Here is a 22,587-nt window from a genome sequence, read left to right on the forward strand (position 1 = left end):
GTTCAGGCAGTTTATTAAACAATTTGATGCAGCAATAAAGAGCGTTTTTTTCTGTTATACTTAACCTGTGTATTGGAATTTTATAATTATATAACCTGGTATTTACTATACTATTGGGCTCAAAGTTCCTAAAGAGTATTTTATTCTTATATAGAAACAGTAAGCATTCTTGAATAAATACAGCGTAAACTGTTAAAATATTATTACTCCTAAAATGCCCTTTACATGATTCCCTACTTTTTAAATCAAACATAACTCTGATTATTTTTTTCTGAACCAGAAATATATTATTTATGTCCCTACTGTGGCCAAAATTTATTAGACCATATCTAAATTTTGCTTCAAAATTAGCATGATACACTGTTTTTAATGAGTTACTATTCATGTATTTTTTTAGAACTCTAAAGCTGTAAATCACTTTACTCAAAGACATATGTAACTGGTCAACATGTTTATCCCAACATAAAAAACTGTCAATATATAATCCTAAAAATTTGGTACTGCTGCTAATATTTAAAGTGTCATTATTTACAATAATACTGTTTGGCATATCTGAATGTGCATAATTTGTCTTAAACAAAAGAAGATCTGTTTTATTTTGATTTAAAACCAACCTATTCATAGAAAACCAGTCTTTAGCTTTCTGGAACTCTAAACTAGCATTAACGCTTAGAACAGACATGTCTTTACCACTGACTAAAATGTTTGTATCATCTGCATAATTTGTTATGCTGGAAGTAGTATTAGCCACTAGACCATGAAGATCATTGATATAGATCACAAACAGTAAAGGACCAATCACACTTCCTTGTGGTACTCCAATATTGATAGTGCTTTCAGATGAGATGCCTATTTCAGTGTTTTTATGTATTTTTACTAAATGTCTCCTATTTGCCAAGTAGGACTTAAACCAGTTCAATGCTGGTCCACGTATACCATATTTCTCCAATTTATCAAATAATAGGTCATGCACTAAACAGTCATATGCCTTTGATAGGTCCAAAAAGAGACCCAAAGCCATATGACCAATCTCAGTACATTTCAAAATATCCCAGACAAATTGAAAAATCGCAGTCTGAGTTGATTTTCCCTGTTGATAACCATGCTGATTTGCACTAATAATATGACATTTTGTTAAAAATTCTGTTATCCGCCTATACATAGTCATTTCTAAGATTTTTGAAAAGGAACATATAAGGCTAATTGGTCTATAGTTATTAATTAATTTAGGATCACCCTTTTTGTAAACAGGTGTTACTATGGCAGTTTTCAGGCATTCAGGAAATACACCAGATTTTAGTGAATTATTTATGATTGTAGTGAGAGGATTCACTATCTCCTTTATACAAAGTTTAAGGATTTTAGTGGGTATTTCATCAATTCCACAACTCATTTTGTTTTTTAAATTTTTAGTTATATCCATAATTTCAGTTTCTGTCACAGGTGCGACAAACACTGAATTTATGTTACTTGCAATGTTGTCTTTATATTCAATGTATTGTAATTGAGATAAAGTGTTATTTAAAGTAGTATTTAAGTGGATCATGTATTTATCAGCAATCTCTTGAGGACTACCCTCTACTTTTATTGAATTTACACTTTTTAATTGACCATTAATTTCACTAACAATTTGCCACATGCATTTATTTTTGTTGGCAGCTTCAGACATCCTGTTTTCATATAGCTTTGATCGTTTTGTTATTAGTTTCTTATTATATTCTTTTTTACCTGTCTATAGGAATCATATATATATATATATATATATATATATATATATATATATATATATATATATATATATATATATATATATATATATATTATATACATATATATGTGAGATTTAACTAAGTAGGTCCTGGAATCACATAAATATACAGCTCGAGTATTTATATATACAATTTGCCATTGTCAATTCAGATTAGCTTCTTCTAGATGTTCTAAGAGAACTGATACCTAGGCTGCTCTAGTCATAGGTCATGTGTACATGTTAGATCTGTCTTTTTTTAGTAAAATTATTATATTTTAGGTTACTTTAGAGTTTGACACGATTGAAGGTCCCGGAAACAAAATCGATGAATTTTCATTGGACAATAACAATCTTCACGACTCAGATGAAAATAAAAATGTTTGTAATAAATGCAATGTATCGTTTCCTTCACAAGAATTACTAGAACTACATTTAACTGACTGTAATAAAACAAAAAATTATACTTGCAATATTTGTGGTAAAGTTTTACACCATCCCAGCAGCTTGTTATATCACAAAGAGGCCGAACACAACAATAAGAGGTTCGTTTGTATTATATGTAATAAACAGTTTAGACATCGGATGCTGTTGCAGAAACACCAGGTAAGTTGTATATTCTATGAAATAATTTTAATTTATATTTATTATATAAGTAATAATTATATACATGATATGTGCAATAACATGGTAGCAATTCAAATATCGCAGAAGAATAATGTGAAGGCTATTATGTTTATTTGATAAATTAATAATATTGTAGCATTTTTTTGTCCACTTTTGTCTATCATGTACATTTCATTATGGTTTTTATTTACCACTTTGAAAATTACGTCTAAAAATGTTAAGTCTTCTTTTGTTAGAGCTTTTAGGAGCTCCGCCGTTTTTCGCTCCATTTCCAGAGCACTATAATGCCTCTAGCGGCTAAATAACGCTTCACAGACAACGCGTTATGGGCAGGTGCGTTATCCTGGTGCAAGATCCACGGCTTGTTTTTCCACAACTCCTGCCGTTTCTTAAAACTAGAAAACACATTTTCTCCAAGTAAGAGATGTAGTTCTTCCAAATCCTCCCCCTTTTTAAACTTAATGTCTGTTTCGTCCCCCCGTTTTTTTAAGTGTTTTTAAGTGTTTTCTGTGTGTCTTAAAGTGTCTCAATTTTAATTTTTAACTTTATATAGTGAACTTTACATCCATTTGCCACATATTACAAGATCACTCTATCAAAGAAATTTGATAATTACAAGCTAATCTAATTGCACACCCACACAATTTGTACATCTATTCTTATTCATTGTCTTACAACTGTCACCTTCCAAAACAAAAATAAAAATCTCAATAAATAACACACATTTCATAAATATATCTCCAGAATAAAAATAAATAACTTTTAAAAAACTTAAGGCTGTTTTATCGGTGCATCAAAACCTAGGGACAGTGTTTTCTCTGTTATTTACTGACAAAATGTCTCGAAATTTGGACACGTTATTCGAAATTATGTTGCCTTTAAACTGATGGTTTTACTTTTTTTATTTTTTTGAAACTTCTGTTGAAAAATTGGAATATACTGTTTAACGTTCTATTATAACCAAACTTTTTACGCCCATCACTCGAAAGAGTTTTTTTTTTTCTGTAATCGTTAATTTTTGTTTCACCTTTCTGTGTCCAGTAATAATCGAGAAAAGCGTGTTCCAAATTTAAAGAAAATTGCTAAAAAAGACTGAAATCTAATAGTGAAACGTGTTACTCATCATTGGGCTTAGTTTCATCGTTATCGCCTTCGTGACGTCAAATCTCATGAACGTACGGTCAGTTAGTTCGTGTTAAAACTAATTTGAATGGAGAATAATGTATTTGTTGTCATTAAACTACCCGTCGGCCGGCGGCACTGAGTAAAGATGGTCTCGCGTAAGCAGTGTAGAAAAGTAAGTGATACGCCCATTTCAAATCGCAGTTGGCTTGAACTGCTAAAACAGCCTTAATGGTATAGAACATTACTTTCATCAAACAAACAATTACATTTACCTATCTCTACTTCATTGGATAAAATCTGTTTCCTCAAGAACTTCCCTGTTTACTGTTAAACAATTACAATAGTTGACTTGAGTTCTCCAATCAACAATACAAGATAGTTTGAACCATGTTCTTTCAACCAACAATTAATAGAGTACCGGCATCATTTATTTAACTTTGTATCGTGACCTGAAGATGCTTTGCATATTATAGAAAGCGAAACCGGTCGTCTGATTAGTTAAATTAAATTGATTGTGAGTAAGTCTAATTTATTATTTCTTTTGCCTTTTGAAATGGATTCACACAAGCAACACATTCATGATATTACATAAACTTACCAAAAAATTGTTATTGCAATAGAGGTTAACCTTTAAAAAAAAAAAACAAAACAAATTGATATCGAAAATAATAAAGCGAGCTGTCATATGTTAATATTAAATTTAAAACAGAAAAGTTAAAATGATAGCTAAAGTCAAAACCTATCATTTACAATTTTAAATATTACAATTTTTATATTTTAATGAAAGCAATTTTTATTTTAAACTGTTTATTTTTACTTCAAATTTTAACACAAAAAGTTACCTTAAATTTCACTAAATTTCACTTTGCATGTCTGGGGTCGGGAACTGGATTTATTAAAATTTCTGGGTAGAACTGGATGGGAAATCTCTGAATATGAACAAAAAAACTGCTTCAATGGTCTGGAACGTTGATCAGCCGGGGACAAACATAGGTGAGGAAGAAACAAATCAGCTGCACATTTTTACAAAACTAACTGGAACTATTGCACGTAACGTAACACGTACTGCACAATTAACTGCAAAACAACTAATCTTCCATAGCATAAGACGAAAAAACAAAGAAACATTTCAAATTTGACGAATAAATTTGGATCCACATCTAAGCCGACTGTCTCTCACAGCGACTCAAGTGAGAATCAGGACAGCAATTATCTTTTAAATAAAATTCACTCGCACAACTTGGAATAAACAAAACACTTGACGGGAATTAAAACGCAAATTATTAATTTGAAAACGCAGTATCGAGCGCTTCAAATCAAAAGAAAATTATCGAAGAATTTGAGCCTGTGACAAACACAACGAGAACGGAAACGTAAAATATCCTATTTCTTCGACGCACAAAAATTGAAAGGCGACTTCGAATAAAACATTAAAAGAAATGCCTAGAAAATACACATCTATTTTACATAAACAAACTTTTAAAAACGTGTTTATATTACTTGGCGACGCTAAGAGGAATTGAAAATACTTTTTGCGTATTTTAACTTGTAAGATAGGAACTGAGAAACATATAAAACATTCTTCGTTATTTTAATTCATATGTGAGGGGATTTCAATATATATATATATATATATATATATATATATATATATATATATATATATATATTATTGTGATATTTAAAGTCTTGGTGCGCCAAGCAATAATTAGCTAATTAATTTTTTGATTAATTAAAATTATTTAAATGATATGATTATGACTCTATCACAATTTTTAATTCTTTTATCTCAGGGTTAAATTCGTGCTTCAATATCTATGCTATTAGATGTGAAAGGTAAGGTCCAAAGAATACCGGAATAATAAAAAACACATATGATCTAACACTATATATTTAAATAAAATTAATGAAATACTTCACACTCAAAAGTTTTCAATAAACAAATCTCATATAATGATTCTCAAAATTTTGTTCTACGCACGTGAACAATCAAAATTAATGGTACAAACAATATTAATTGAAATCTCAAAATTCCAAACTATTCTAACTCTCCTAATCAAAATATTTATATCCTTTCTAAATTAAGTGTAAAAATTGTGTTATCAATAAAAGAAAAAACTGCAGAAAACAAAAATATCTCTCTCTGATGATGAGTGGTCCAAATCCTTGTTCCTTGTAGACTATATTATCTCCTCTCAACCGCTCCCTATGTAATCAGCAATCTTACAACAGATTGTTGCAAGTATATCGTCCTTAATGATCTCTTTCAAAAGCACAAATCATTCAAATTATGATAGCCTTTCTCCTCTCGATAAACTGAATCTCTCGTTGGCCCGAGTGAAAAATGACTCTTTGGATTATCTTCTCTTTACGATAAACTGAATCTCTCGTTGGCCTGAACAGTGACTCTTGGAATATAAGTAGAAAAATATGACTTACAATATTTTGCTGCTTCAGCTTCTGTCAGATACACTAACTCCACAAAAAACTCACTAACATTCAACACTACTGCTTGCTACTTCTCGGGAACCGCCAGAGAACAATCACTGTTCGTCTTACAGACTTGGAAAACCAACTGATTATCTTTTCTCTCTCCTAAATCTAGCTAAACTTTCATTCCTACATATCTATCCCACCTTTTTCAATCTCCGCCAATCAAAACTCGTCACAATTCCCCCATTTTTTCATTTCGATAACAAACAAATTTTTACCTATAATTATAAAATTTCCTAAAACTTATTTACAAATAATATTTTTCTATAATTCTTAAAAACTAACAAAAACCTGTTTCTAAAATCTCTTCTATTGTCTTTAATCACTGCATTAATGTATTTGGAAAACCCGGTTCAATTGTCTTTGGATTTCACTTAAAATTATGCGGGTCACTCAAGTATAACAAAGAAATAATTTATGCATAGCTTACATTTTGTTTAGTACAGGTAATCCAAGAATTTAATAACTTTCCTTCTTCGAAATGTTTGTTGGTTATACTTTCTGAATTATTTTAATGTTTTTTGAACTTTGAAATATTTTCAACAAACCAATATTTTTCTCGATTTTACATATCATAACAATATATATATATATATATATATATATATATATATATATATATATATATATATATATATATATATATATATATATATATATTGTTCTGAAGCTATTTTCTTGTGGCATTTTAAATTAATTTATATTTAAATGGGAATAAGCCACAATTAAAGGTTAAAATACGTTTATTGACGTTTCAATTTCCACTTCGGAAATCGTTCTCAAAATACAAACTAATGTTTGTATTTTGAGAACGATTTCCGAAGTGGAAAGTGAAACGTCAATAAACGTATTTTAACCTTTAATTGTGGCTTATTCCCATTTAAATATAAATTAATATATATATATATATATATATATATATATATATATATATTAATATATATATATATTAATATATATATATATATATATATATATATATATATATATATATATATATATATATTATATATCTCAAGGAATTAATATACCAAAGAATTTGTAAATGATACAAATGCAGCTGTAATAAAATTTTTCCTCCTTAAAATTTCATTTTTTTCTGCCTCTTTTATAGCGCCACTCTGATATAGCATCATTTTTTACTGGACCCTTCATTGACGCCAGTGGCGGCTGGTGTGGTAAAATTTTGGGTAGGCCAAGCCAGCAAATTACATATAGCTATGCGTAATCAGTGACGGATCCAGAGGGGGGTCACGGGGCCATGACCCCCTAACTAATTTTTTAATGATTTCTCCGTTCATTTTAACTTCTGCGTTGTATCTAATTTTTGCGATTTTTGATTTTTCATCCAGCAAATCGCTAACAGAAAACACTCTCTTCTGTACATCCTTAAAGGGCAGGAAATTACTTAAATGTTCGTTGCAACTACAATGTTTTTTTAAGAAGGCAGACATATTTTTTAAATCAAAGTATCCTTCACAATTCTATAGGTACACATTTCTTATTAGAAAATAACAAACACGGCCAACAATATAGTCTGTTTTTCGTAATATTTCCAGACAACCATTTGTACATCAATACCAAGAGCAATTAAAAGTACGCACCTTTTTCCCATCTTTTTGGTCAATACGCAATGTTGGAGAAGGCCTTTTATTTATAATAATTTTTTTTCTATCAATTTCATTTCTTCTAGATAATGGCGATTCCAATAGTGAAACAACAATGTCTAAACACTCACTATCAACATTACTATTACTGCAACCTGGTAAAGCGTCATAAAAACTCATTTTTATGTATCAGTTATAAAACAATCTCACATATATAAGTTGCATACAATCAGGCGATATAGAAATCACGCAAATGTGATTTTTTTTCTTCGAATTTTACGAATTTTTTTAAATTTATTTGGGCAACCGTGCACTTGTTTGCAATTGTGTTGTTTGTTTAAAAATATGTTACAATTATAGATTATGTTACATATTTTTTTATCATAATTTAAAAGAAAATTTATATTACAATTCGATAATTACGTTACAAGTGACAACGATGGTCGGCATAGGCCCGATCGTCTGGTGCCTAAACAGCAAGCATATACACGACAATATAAATCGTTGTCCGACAAGCTGCTTAACTTTTTGTACGGGGATCTTATGTGAGCGGGGTAGGCCAGTTCCGATCGGACCTATTAATGATATTTAAAATGCCTGAATACGATTCGATGTTTTCTGTGGTAATATAATAACATAGTTGTTTTAACGGACGCTAATGTATTGAGTGATTTAGTACATTTAAAAGTTATTTACATGCATTAACATAATTTTTGAATTATGTTTTTCAATTTTAAAGCTCTTAAAATTATTGGGTAGGCCCGGCCTATCCTGCCTACCCCCAAAAACCGCCACTGATTGACGCTATAACCAAGTTCCACTGTATACGTTATAAAAAAAATAAATTATATAGCATGATGATCATCGAGCAAAAAGACAAAAGAGGGAATGTAAAGGTAGTGGGGGCAAAAATATTGTTAGACAGGAAGTGCCATCTTGAGAGGCCAAATTAAACAAGGAAAGGGAGTCTTTCCTTGTTTAAGAAATCAAATTTAGTTGGGTTATGTTATTATTTGTCCCAACTGTCACATGAAATCTTATTTATATTGAAGTTTTTTAACAATTGTTTCACATTTTAGACTGTTATCGTTAATATTTAATTAAAATTTTCTCGTCTAAGACACATTCTGAAAACTATTTTATAGCTACTGTTAATAAGTGTCGGAAAATTTAAATTTGGCGCATTCGCATTTCCGGATATGTCCGCCATCAGAGGCCACTTTTTTGGTCGCCTTTTCATAACGATTAGATTCCCTCTTTTGTCTTTTTGCTCGATGATGATGATTCACTGACTGTTATGCAACTCATTCAGCACCTTGGTATCACTGCGAAGAAACATTAATACACTTAAAATAAAAAAAAAACTTTTAGTTGTGTGAAATTTTTAGAGTGGGTCTAATAATGTTTTATTATTAGTTATGATTATTTTTTATTGATTTTAACAATATTCAACCATAAAAACAAAATTCACATGCTAGCATATTATAAATAGTAAATATTTTTGTTTTAGATGGTTCACAGCGACAAGAGGCCGTACATTTGTCAAATCTGCAACGCCGCTTTTAAATCAATAAGTTATCTAGTGAATCACCAAAAGATTCACTCGGGCGAAAAGAAGTACGAATGTACGGAATGCGGCCATAAGTTCACCCACAAAACCTCATTGGCTGTGCACCAGCGCGGACACGACGGTATCAAACCGTACGAATGCGAATTTTGTCATAAAACTTTCTCACAAAGCGGGAATTTGATAGAACACAAAAGGATACATACGGGAGAAAAGCCGTATTGTTGCGACGTATGCGGAAAAAACTTTACTACATCGTCGCAGATGAGGATGCATATGAAAATCCATACAGGTAAAAATATTTATTCTGAATAATACTTGCATTTATAGCGTTATTCTTTTCTAAGTAGTCTACTAAAATAATCTAAAAAAAAACACAGCTGCCATGAGAATCCTAAGATACTGATTGTTGTCCTCTCTTATTTATTTACCAATAGAACTCTAACATAAAAATGGTCGGTGCCGGTTCGGTATGCGGTCTACCGTCTAATATGCGATCTACGGCAGTTTAACTGATTCTGAATGAAAACAAATTAGAGAAACTATTACAAAATCATTACTGGTCAATTAGGAATGCAAAAATGAATTAGGGAAATTATGATACACTCATTACTGGTCAATTATGTTGTGCTAATATCAAAACTTTTATTGACCTATTTTGGTATAAAATGAGCCCTAAATTGAAGATTGATTTAGTTGCAAACAAAATTCTGCTAAAAGAGTTGTATGGAACTGTCATTTCGAGCGAAGCAGAGGCAGTAGCATTTCTACAAGTGAACGGTTTATTACAAAATGCCGAAGACGCTGGGTCGTGCCACCGATGTGGGGCAGAAATGGAAGAAAAGCGGAGACGAGGTCGGGGTGATGAATATAGACTAGTTCTCCGCTGCCCAAGGAGAGGATACCAGTTAGACATGGCAACCGTTTTTTCATTTCACCTACTAACATAGAAAAAGTAACTGCAAGTTAACTTTATGTGAAATTTTGGAGTTGATGTTCATGTTCATTTTGGAACTCGATTTTGACACAGTAATGAAATTAACGGGGAGACTATGCGACTGGTACAACATGTGTCGAGAAGTCTATAGAAGTCAATAAACCCGACGATAAAGTTGAAAGCTACCATCCTATAACACTTCTCAGTTGCTGCTATAAACTGCTGGAACGACTTATCCTAAACCGAATAGGCCCACAAATTCTTGAAAATATCCCACTCGAACAAGCAGGTTTCATACCTAATCGAAGCTGCGCAGATCAGATCCTAAGTCTAACTACGCATATAGAAGCAGGCTTCCAAAAGGAACAAAAGACGGCTGTAGTCTTTGTGGATTTGACAGCTGCCTACGACACAGTATGGAAGGAGGGACTCCTCTATAAACTAACCAAACTAATGTCATGCCAAAGACTATTGCAACTAATAAACAACATGCTCTTTGATCGATACTTCCAGGTAATCCACGGTAATGACATAAGCAAACAGAGGAAATTAAATAATGGACTACCCCAAGGATCAGTCCTTGCTCCGATGCTTTTCAACTTATATATATCGGACCTACCTGACACTGATGGAAGAAAGTTTGGCTACGCTGACGACCTAGCAATAGCAGTACAACACAAACAGTTTGAAATTACTCAAAACGTGCTGACAAACGACCTCAAACAAACTATATGAATATTTCACAAAATGGCGCCTGATACCCAACTTAAATAAAACTGAGGTAAGCTGTTTTCACCTCAATAACAAACAGACAAACCAAAAATTAGAGGTCAAAATGAGAAATGTAGCACTACCCTACCAACCCTACCCAAAATATCTGGGGGTTACCTTGGACAGGACTCTCTCGTTTAAAAAACATCTACAAATAACTACACAAAAAATAAGTAGTAGAAATAACCTTATCCAGAATCTTTGTGGTACCAACTGGGGCGCATCTGCGGATACACTACGAACATTTGTGCTAAGTTTGGTTTATTCTGTGGCAGAGTACTGTGCACCGGTCTTGCTAAATAGTCGTCATGTGAAAATAGTTGATACGCAGCTTAATATAGCAATGAGAATGATTAGCGGCTGCATCAAGACTACCCCACTATATTGGCTTCCGATTCTTAGCCATATTCCTCCGCCTACTCTACGAAGACAAAACGCCTTGATAACGGAGTATACGAAAGTAAATAGCAACTTGCAACTACCATCCATGAAGACATCCCGAGTTTAGCAGCAAACCCCCAAAAAGCAGCAGACTCCCATCCAGAAAACCACCCATAAGAACAGCCCAACAGCTAACAGCAGATGGTTTCAATGTTACCTCCAGATGGCGCACACTGTGGACTGAGGAAGCCCCACCTAAAGTATCCAACCTTATTGACCCAGTCCAAAAGCCTGATGGCTTCGACCAGCCACGAAACATATGGAAGAGCCTAAACCGAATTAGAACGGGACATGTAGTATGCGCACACAACCTACATAAATGGGGAAAACAGCCTACCTCCAGCTGCGACTGTGGAGCTCCAGATCAAACCATCCAACACATAGTGGAGACATGTGAATTGAGGGCATATCGAGGGGACCCAAAAGACTTTTTCAAAACTACGCCTGCAAGCCTTAAATGGATAGCTCAACTTGACTTAAAGATATAACCAGAGAACAACCGAACACAGAGAAGCGACAGTCCTTTGAAGTTACGTGGCCAAGCCGCCAATGACAGCTAACAACCAGAAAATTAATAGTCAGTGGGCATATCACACAATATAAATTCTTAAAAGCGTAGGCGCAAAATTTCGGGCCAATGTTTTTTAAATGCATTCATTTTTTTCGAATCCTGAAAAAACTAATAAGTATTTTTGAAAAATTTAAACGCAGAATGAAAGACTACATTATTACTGAGGGCCGAAAGTCCCTGAAAACTTCTATAATGTTTATTTTAATAAGTTATAGGGGTTAAAAAAAAAAGAGAAAATTTAGTGTGATTTTTAATTTCAAATATCTCATTCAAAAAAACTTTTTGTTTATTCTAACGGACTTTCGGCCCTCGGTAATAATGTAATCTTTCATTCTGTGTTTAAATTTTTCAAAAATATTTGTTAGTTTTCTCAGGATTCGAAAAAAATGATTGTATTTAAAAAGCATTGGCCCGAAATTTTGCGCCTATGCTCTTAAACGAAACAAAGAAATTACTAAAAATCTTAAAATTACAACAGAACAAGACTTCAAAATTGCAAAAACATGGTTGCAAATAAACAAACTTACATTAAATTATGAAAAAACTAAATAGGTACTCATCTACTTTTTGCTATATACAAAAGTTGTCTGCCAATTTTTAATTCGTTAAATATAAATAACAAAGATCATTGAAGGTACTGCGTCATGCGCCAATGTTTTTCTTCTATTTCCTTTTACAATAACATTATCTTCAAAATGCAGTTCACAAATCCTATAATTATTATAAAGTGAATCCATTTTGAATAACAAATGTTCTCGTCTGCAAGCTTCTATCCACACTTTGGCACTACAAATTTTTAACAGAACAAATTTTAAACAAAGAACTTTTTCTGTATTTATAAATAATACTTTATTACTTACAACTATAAGAGTATTAGTATATTCTAAGTATATTGTAAGTAATGAAATATTTAACTTTTGTCAATATCTAATCTTAATAAATTTACAGTTTTCTCCTGATTAAGTCACAAAAATGTCACTAAATATTGAGATATGCAACAAATAAAGTTTTAATATTTTTTATTTGTAGTTCCCATTTAAAACTCCTAAATATGTTATGTACTTCGATCCATATATTTGATCTTTTTTATTTATATTTAACGAATTAAAAATTGGCAGACAACTTTTGTATATAGCAAAAAGTAGGTGAGTACCTATTTAGTTTTTTCATAATTTAATGTAAGTTTGTTTATTTGCAACCATGTTTTTGCAATTTTGAAGTCTTGTTCTGTTGTAATTTTAAGATTTTCCCAATTATCGGTCTAATTATGTTTCCAACAATTTTTAGTTTGAGCATTTTAGTAATTTCTTTGTTTCGTTTAAGAGCGTAGGCGCAAAATTTCGGGCTAATGCTTTTTAACATTTTTTTGGAATCCTGAGAAAACTAACAAATATTTTTGAAAAATTTAAACACAGAATGAAAGATTACATTATTACCGAGGGCCGAAAGTCCCTTAGAATAAACAAAAAGTTTTTTTGAATGAGATATTTGAAATTAAAAATCACACTAAATTTTCTCTTTTTTTTTTCACCCCTGTAACTTATTAAAATAAACATTATAGAAGTTTTCGGGGACTTTTGGCCCTCAGTAATAATGTGGTCTTTCATTCTGCGTTTAAATTTTTCAAAAATACTTATTAGTTTTTTCAGGATTCGAAAAAAATGAATACATTTAAAAAACATTTGCCCGAAATTTTGCGCCTACGCTCTTAAATCAAATATTCTCGTGTATAAAACCCTCTATATATTTTTATTTCCTAAAAATACTATATTCGTATTGTTGTCTTCGGGCGCGCTGACACCCGGCCACCATCTGTTGATTTTTTTGACCTGAGCCTTCGGAGACTTGCGTCTTTCAATAAAAGAAATAGCACTGACACCAAATTTAATGTTTTCATTTTGAACTATCCCTTGGCAGACCAAAGTTTATTTTTTATAGCTCGGACAGACACGTCGGCGTCGGCTTACTGTTCGAAAGTCAAACCAATACTATTATGTAATAACTAGTAATAATTACAAAGCAATAATAATTACCTGTTATTATTCTTAGGAAATCTAAATAAACTTATTCATTTTCCTGTCACAGATGAACATCCGCGAATCGCACAAATATATCCAGACATTTTAAATATAAATTAAACTTTTAACTATAAACTATAACTATAAACTTATATATTTAACTATAACTATAACCTTTTAACTATAAATAAATTATATAAATGGTCAAATGCACTTGTTGTGTTGAGTATTTACCATAGACGCTTACGGACTATCGAAAACAACCAGAATTAAAGAATAAGCACGTGTTTTTGACAGTTAAATAACCAGAATCGGGCATGCGTATACAAAAATGGTACACGCTTTTGGACCGTTGTGTCGCTTCTATGTGTGTTCGGTTATTCTATGATATAACCATATATGTTTGTATTATCTTATATTTTATCTGTATTTTGTCTATGTTCGTTTTTTTACAATCTTATGTTTGTATTTTTGAATTATGTACTTACGTTTTTTACAATTATTACAGTATTTACTCCATGTATTGAGCCATACGCTAAATAAAAAAATAAATAAATCTTGTTTGTATATATTTAAGTCACGTTTTATATTCCTTTCTTATACACTATGTATTTTTTTTTCACTTGCTACAAACAATATTTGTATTTGTTATGTAGTTAAATAATAAATACTCTACTAGTCTACTCTAAAAAAAAATTAATTTTTAGGAGAAAAGCCTTGGAAATGTGCGACGTGCGGAAAGCGTTTCTTACATAAAGACTCATACACATTTCACGTACGTCGTCATCACGACGAGGAACCGCATAAGTGTGAAGTGTGTAGTCAAACCTTTATTACACGCTGGGCTGCTAAAAAGCATATGCGTTGTCATACCGGTGAGAAGCCTTATAAATGTGAATTTTGCGATAAAACGTTTGCAGGTGAGTAATGCTGTTAGACCAGATATTCTGTTTACATTTTGCTTGTTTGTAACGTTCGTCTTAATTTGCATCTGTCATAATTATGCAACACTTTTTGTCGTCTTTACCATTTCTATAACGAGAATTCATGTGCGACATTCTTTTTTTATTTAATTGACCCACGTCTTTTTTTCATTGGCTATAGATTTTTTTCCAAATAATTAATTCCAATAAGTACTTGTAAATACAGTGGAACTTGGTTATAGCGTCATTGAAGGGCCCAGTAAAAAAATGACACTATACGAGGGTGGATTGATATAAAACCAGCCTTTGGTAGAAAAACAAGTTTTTTTGGAATTAAATCTATTTATTTCTCAACACAGTCCTCTTTTAGCTCGATACACTTAGTAAGATGATGTTCCATTTTTTTTATCCCATCTGAATACTACTTTTGAAAAAATCACTGGTTTGACGATGAATGCAAAGACGCAACACATAAAAAAAATGAAGCCTATGCAAAAATGCTTACCCGCCGAACTAGTACAAGTATAGAGAATTACCAGACAAAGAGAAGAGAAGAAAAGAAAATACACAGAATGAAGAAACGAAACCACTTAAAAAAGGAACTTCAATATATAGAAAACCTCAACAGAGAGAAAGAATTCAGAACATTCTATAAGAAGGTTAACATCAACAGAAAAGAATTTAAGGCAAACACAAATCAATGTAGAAGTTTAAATGGCGATCTCTTAACAACAAGAACAGGCGTACTAAACCGATGGACGGAATATTTTAACCAGATACTTAATATAGAGGAAGAAGAAGAAAACCCGGAAGACGAAAGCTGTGAGGTAAGCGGAGCAGACGAGAGGGAGGAGGATCCACCAACGATCCTGGAAGTTAAAGACGCTGTAAACAAACTAGCCAGAAACAAATCACCCGGAATAGATAATCTCCCAGCGGAATTATATAAAGAAGGTGGCCACGATATCATAATAGCGCTACAGCAGCTTATAAAAGAAATATGGATACAGAAGTCCCTTCCCAATGATTGGAATATTGGAATACTTTTCACCATACACAAAAAGGGAGATATCTTTGAATGCTCTAACCATCGAGGAATTACGCTCCTAAATGCAGCGTATAAAATATTTTCCAATATACTATGCCATCGTATGGCACCATATGCAGAGCGAATAATAGGACAATACCAGGCTGGTTTCAGAGGTGGTAAATCAACAATTCATCAGATTTCAACCCTGAGACAAATTCTAGAGAAAACACTGGAATACGGTGTAGACACGCACCACATATTTATAGACTACAAGGCAGCCTACGACTCTGTAAATAGAAGAGAATTGTTTAGAGCAATGATAGACCTAGGAGTACCAAATCAGTTGGTAAGTTTAACCAAACTAACCCTTGAAAAAGTTGAATGCAAAGTACGAATCCAGGGGGAACTCTCTGAACCTTTTAAAACAAATAACGGGCTACGTCAGGGAGACCCACTCTCCTGTATACTATTCAATCTAGCTCTGGAGAAAGTTATACGTACGTCACAAATCACAACTACCGGTTCAATATATAACAAATCTGTGCAAATCTTAGCATATGCTGATGATATCAATATTGTTGGGAGAACGGAAAACGCAGCACGAGAGGCGTACGTAGCATTAAAAAAAGCGGCTACAAAAATGGGTTTAATAATAAACACCAATAAAACAAAATACATGAAAATAGGTACGCAATCACAAACACTACGGCCACTTGTTATAGAAAATGACGTCATCGAAGCAGTTAACGAATTTGTATACCTGGGAACGCTCGTCAATACTGAAAATGACACTACCGCAGAGATAAACCGCAGAATTTGCACGGCTCATAGATACTATTTTGGGATTAATCTCCTTTTTAAATCTACAGTTATATCAAGAAATACAAAAGTAAAACTCTACAAAACAATAATACGCCCAGTCCTAACACATGTTTCAGAAACCTGGACTTTAACAAAAAGCAATGAAAACATGTTGGGATGTTTCGAAAGAAAAATACTAAGGCGCATCTATGGAGCGGTAAATGAAAATGGTGTCTGGAGAAGACGATACAACTTCGAACTCTATAGGATATACCAGGAACCAGATATCGTAAAACACATAAAGATAGGACGTCTGAGGTGGGTAGGCCATGTAATGCGGATGGAGCAAACCGACCCAGCTAGAAAAACGCTCCTTGATAGACCTATTGGTCAAAGAAGAAGAGGAAGACCCAGAACAAGATTCCTAGATAACATCGATGAAGACATGAGAAATATGGAAATACGTGCTTGGCGGAGGAAGGCGATGGATAGGGACGACTGGAGAAAAATTCTTGGGGAGGCTAGGACCCACACAAGGTTGTAAAGCCAAAATGATGATGATGAATACTACTTTTGCTCGAGCTCTTCAAAATAGGCCGAAGTTTCAGCGACAACTTCATCATTTGTTGCGAAACGGCGTCCTCCGAGCCATTTGTTTAAGTTTGGAAACAGGAAAAAATCGCTGACGGCAAGATCTGGGGAATACGGTGGGTGTTCAACCAATTCATAGCCCAATTCGTCTAATTAGCACTTTTTTGTGTTCCAAACCGGGGCGTTCTCGACGCAATTCGGCATCGAATCGATCCAATAATGCTGCGTAGTACTCACCATTGATTGTTTTTCCTTTTTCCAAGTAGTCGATGTGGATGATGCCCTTCGCTTCCCAGAAAACAGTCGCCATCACTTTGCCGGCCGAATGTGCACTCTTTGCCTTCTTCGGCGGCTCTTCGCCTCGTTTGCGCCACTGTTTCGACTGTTCTTTGATTTCCGGTGTGTAATAATGCACCTAGGTTTCATCAACGGTGATAAATCGGCGAAAAAAATCCTTCGGATCGCGTCGTATCATCGCCAAAAGCTTCTCCGAAGTGGTCACACGTTTTTGCATTTGATCGATTGTCAGCAAACGCGGCACCCATCGCGCTGATAGCTTTTTCATGTCCAAATGATGGTGAATGATGTGTACGCGTTCGTAAAAAATGTTTAATAACTCTATTAACTCGCGGAGCTTAATTCGACGATCTTTCATAAACATGTCATGGACTTTATTGATCATTTCCGGCGTGGTGACTTCATTTGGCCTCCCGTTACGCTCATCATCAAAAACACTCGTACGACCACGAACAACTTCAGCTTTCCAAAATTTTACTGTTGCTAACGAAGGTGCAACCTCACCATAAACTTCGTCCAGGTCGGCTTTGATTTGCACATTCGTTTTACCCTTTTTGTAGGTTAATCACCGAACGATACTCGACTTTTTCCGTTTCTCCGAAAACACAAAATTTGCTTGCTTTTGACGCCTGTAAAAACCAAACTAATTGTTTTTAAAACTTAAAATTTTGACAGATGTCATGTCATGAATGGCAAATGTCAACACCGAAACAAATTCAGGATCAAGTAGCGCCATCTATCAAAGGCTAGTTTAATATCAATCTATCCTCGTATAAGAACGACGTTATAAGATATAGAAAAAAATGAAATTTTAACGAGGCAAAATTTTATTACATCATTATTTATTACTACAGCTGCATTTAGGATAAAAAAATTAAGAAATAAAACGTATTATGTATATGAAACTTACATTTTTTATGAAAAAGTTCTCTAATGCTGAAAAAAAAAGTCAGTAATTTTCTTCTGCACAACCCTTTCTGAAAAATAAAGTTTTTCTTTAGTGTCTTTAATAACCTGAGCTGCTTCGTTGGTACTTGTGGATGCCTCCCTGAACTGGTAAAACCTGAATATGGTCTCAGCAGCTCTCATTGCTTCTTGGATTATAGGACAATCAACGCCGTCTTCTTCTCCTTCTTCATTATCTTCATCAACATCCATTTCCACATTTTGCACTTGTTCCACAATTTCTTTATCACTTAAAACTTAAAATGTTTCTACCTGATCGTCTACTGAAATGTAGAAGTCAAGATCAGTTCCAAACTCTCTCTGGTTTACATTAAATTTTTGTATCCACTCTGACAAAGGCATTTCTCCATCCTCGTCAACATCCTGAACATTGGGAGAAATTACAGTTAATTTAGCTTGACGAAAGCACTTACAAATTGTCACTAACGTAACCGCACTTCACGCATTTTTTAAAAACTGAACTGCATCAAAGATGGCAATGTTCACGGGTTTCCCATTGTCCATATAAAAAATCATCATTTTCAAAAGCTGTTTCCGATAATGGTACTTTAAACTTTTTGTGACTCGTTGGTCCATAGGCTGCAAGACACTCGTGTTGTTGGCTGGTAAGAAAACTAGGTTGATATTGGTCAAATTAAGCTTGGGGTGGGTTGCACAGTTGTCAACTAAGAGAAGAATTTTCCTTTTCTTTGAAGGGAGTTCCTTGTTCCACTTTCTCAATTCTTCTTCAAAAATATCATAAGTCATCCACGCTTTTTTGTTGGCTGTGTAGTTTACAGGAAGTGTTTTTATGTTTTTGAAACATCTAGGATGTAAACTTTTCCCAATAACCAAAAGCTTTCTTTTCTCTGTACCTGTCATGTTTGCACAAACAAAAGCCTCAACCCTTTGTTTTAAAAGCTTTCCACCGACACATTTTTGATTTTTGAAATTTAAAGTTTTGTCTTGCGTTAATTTGTAAAAGACACCAGTTTCATCGCCATGGAAGATATCTTCATCCTTATACGGTTGCCCTAGTTGTGGCCATATGTGTTGTAATCAATCACCTGTCACGTTCTCGTCCACACATTTTGCCTCCAACAATGTTTGCGAAGGAAATTGAGTGCAGGGCTTTAAACTGATCTAGCCAGCCGTTAGAGCATGTGAAATCTTCACCAAACAGTTTTCCGAACTCTGTAGCTTTTTCCTTTAAAAGTGGTCCTGATACAGGAATATTAGAATTGTGACACTGCGTGAACCATTTGAGTAGAGCTGACTCTACATCACCATGAATGCACAAATTGCCGACATACACCAGCGATTTTTCGACCACTTTCAAAAACTCTTATAACACGCACTTTATCTTTAATAGGCAAAGCGTTCCTTTTAGTACTACAACTTGCCATATTAAAAAATAAAAAGTTAATTACTAAATTAAAATCTAAAACCAAAACGAGCCGAACACAATTTCACGGTAGCGAAAATTTCCTAAAATGACTGTTCTGAAACAGAAAATTTGACTGTTAGGATGACACTGATAAATGAGAAATCATATAACTGTCAAGGTCACATAACTGTACACAGAATGATTAATCGGGTTTTCTCACATTCTTGGAAGGAACAATGCCGCAAATTGATTCTTCATTAAATAAAAAACGACAATCTACTGTAAAATTTTCTGACGCTATAGACGAGGCTTACTTTATTTTTAGACCAATAAACCGGGTTTTTAATAATGTTATCGAATAGTTTTTGGCCGGACCTATTAAAAATTGACATTACAACCGAGATGACGTAACTACCGAGGCCGTAATATCCAAGTTCCACTGTATACAATAAAATTTCAAAAATATATAATAGTCTCCCGTTTTATACCGCTGTCGCGGCTTTGGGAGTATAGCAGGGTAGTCTGCTATATCTAGGGCCTACGGTATACAAGGAAGGCAACATGGCCAGTGCTATGCTTCAACCGTCTATTATTACCCCTGGTTTTACCCAAGGTACTCATTTTTATTCAGGCTGAGTCGACCTGGGGCCTATAGACATTTTTAAAATGTCTAGATGTTCTTGCCCCCGGTGGTAGGATTCGAACTCCGGACCACCGGCTTGCGAGGCAAGCATCCTACCGCTTGCGCTACGCAGGCCCTTTTAAAATTTCAAAAATGTCTTTATTTAAAAATACATCTAGTTTTTAGATTAGTTGGAGATTTGTTCTGATTCATTCTGCAACCGCAACACGCTGTAACTGGATACACAACAGTTTTTAATATCATGACTATAATTTTTAGATAGATCGAATAAAGATAGACATATTAAAATTCACAATAAACACCAACAAGGGCTTGTGAATACTCTGCAGTTGTCACAGTTGCTCGATGAACAGGGAAATCCATTGAAGATCACGCAGGACGGACAAACTGTATCTATTGTTACGTCCGGAGAGGATGATAGCAACTTGCATGGTATGCTACCTGATGGCAGATTGATACCGATAGAAATTACGTCGGCTCCTGAGAAAGACTTTGACCTGGTGAGTATGATTTCTTGTAAAATATTATTTAACTACAACTTGGCTCGATTTTAACGCATCGGAAGTCTAGAACGTATGATTTCCACTAAAATGCTTTTATTTTGTCACACCAAAAATATTCTATGCAGATTTATTTTGATATTACGAATGAATATGAAAAATGCAAAACAATACGTTTTAAAACGCTCAAAACGGTACACTACAAATAAGCTATAGTATCTTAGTAACTTAGTAACAAACAGACTTCGATCTAATAGTCGTCATCATTTCTACACGGGTGGTAACAATCTTAATATATTCGTTATATTCTCTCTTTTATTTGCTGTGTCGTATGTTAGAATTCTTAAGAACCCGAACGGGTAACGGGTAGATACACTTTACGATCCCGGTAAAGTTAGGTCTACTACAGGTTCGCGACCCTGCCCTGCCTACGTGCCGTGGTTCACTCTCACTCCCTTTAACCGAGAGGATATCACGTCCCAACCGATCATCCTTGTCAAAGACCCCAAAATTTCCTAACCCATCCTAACATCCGTCTACCAACCCGCACAGGCCAGCGTGGTAGAGAAACGGCCATGAACCCCCGTAAAATGAGAAACGATGAAGACGCAAAGCCCTCAGTCTCCGGCAGTCCCTTGAAACTAGGCTATGATAGCAGTCACGGAGGTAGAGGGACAGAGAGTGCTAAGAATCTCCAGAGTGGACCAGGCTACCTATACAAACGACAACGGCAAAGAATATGGTTTATGGCAACATAAAAAGAATATGGCAACATAAAGAATATGGTTTATGGCAACATAAACATAAAGAATTTGAAAATCTTCGCGGACAGCTTGACGTGCCATTAACCCTTTTTCGAATCCCTTTTGTAATTTATTTGAGTAAATTCATTTTGACCAAATATATAAACCAAATACATATGTTAAGAGGTATACATGAAAAATGTGTTGAATATAACATACCTATTTATATACAGGGTCTGCGTAGCGCAAGCGGTAGGATGCTTGCCTCGCACGCCGGTGGTTCGGAGTTCGAATCCTACCGCCGCCAAGAACAACTAGACATTTTTAAAAATGTCTATAGGCCCCAGGTCGACTCAGCCTGAATAAAATGAGTACCTTGGGTAAAACCAGGGGTAATAATAGGCGGTTGAAGCGTAGCACTGGCCATGTTACCTTCCTTGTATACCGTAGGCCCTAGATATAGCAGACTACCCTGCTATACTCCCAAAGCCGCGAAGCGGTATAAAACGGGAGACTATTATTATTATATCGATTTCAAACAGGCGTTTGATGGAGTAGATCGACAAAAGATGTTAAAGCAACTATCTATGTTAGGGATACCCAATAAGTTGGTTAAACTTATACGAATGACTCTGGAGGGTTCCAAAGCTATGGTGAGAATAGATGGAGATATGACGCAGGCCTTTGATATTGAAAATGGAGTTAGACAAGGGGATGCCTTATCAACAACACTTTTTAATCTAACTTTAGAAGCTGTTGTTAGAAAACTGGATATAAACGGCTGTATTAATACAAGATCTATGCAAATATGCGCATATGCGGA

The 22,587-nt window shown here is 34.1% G+C and overlaps 1 protein-coding gene across 1 annotated transcript in view; it reads left to right on the top strand.

Annotated features, from left to right (window-relative positions):
• Positions 1 to 22,587, top strand: part of LOC140436455 (uncharacterized) — a 29,953-nt gene that overhangs the window by 3,287 nt on the left and 4,079 nt on the right. The window contains exons 6-9 of the mRNA XM_072525292.1: positions 2,030 to 2,353; positions 9,110 to 9,458; positions 14,612 to 14,824; positions 20,780 to 21,021. Coding sequence (XP_072381393.1) covers positions 2,030 to 2,353; positions 9,110 to 9,458; positions 14,612 to 14,824; positions 20,780 to 21,021 — 1,128 coding nt within the window. The remainder of the gene's footprint in view (positions 1 to 2,029; positions 2,354 to 9,109; positions 9,459 to 14,611; positions 14,825 to 20,779; positions 21,022 to 22,587) is intronic.

The sequence above is a fragment of the Diabrotica undecimpunctata genome, chromosome 3 (genome assembly GCF_040954645.1).
Source record: "Diabrotica undecimpunctata isolate CICGRU chromosome 3, icDiaUnde3, whole genome shotgun sequence".
Classification (NCBI taxonomy): Eukaryota; Metazoa; Arthropoda; class Insecta; order Coleoptera; family Chrysomelidae; genus Diabrotica; species Diabrotica undecimpunctata.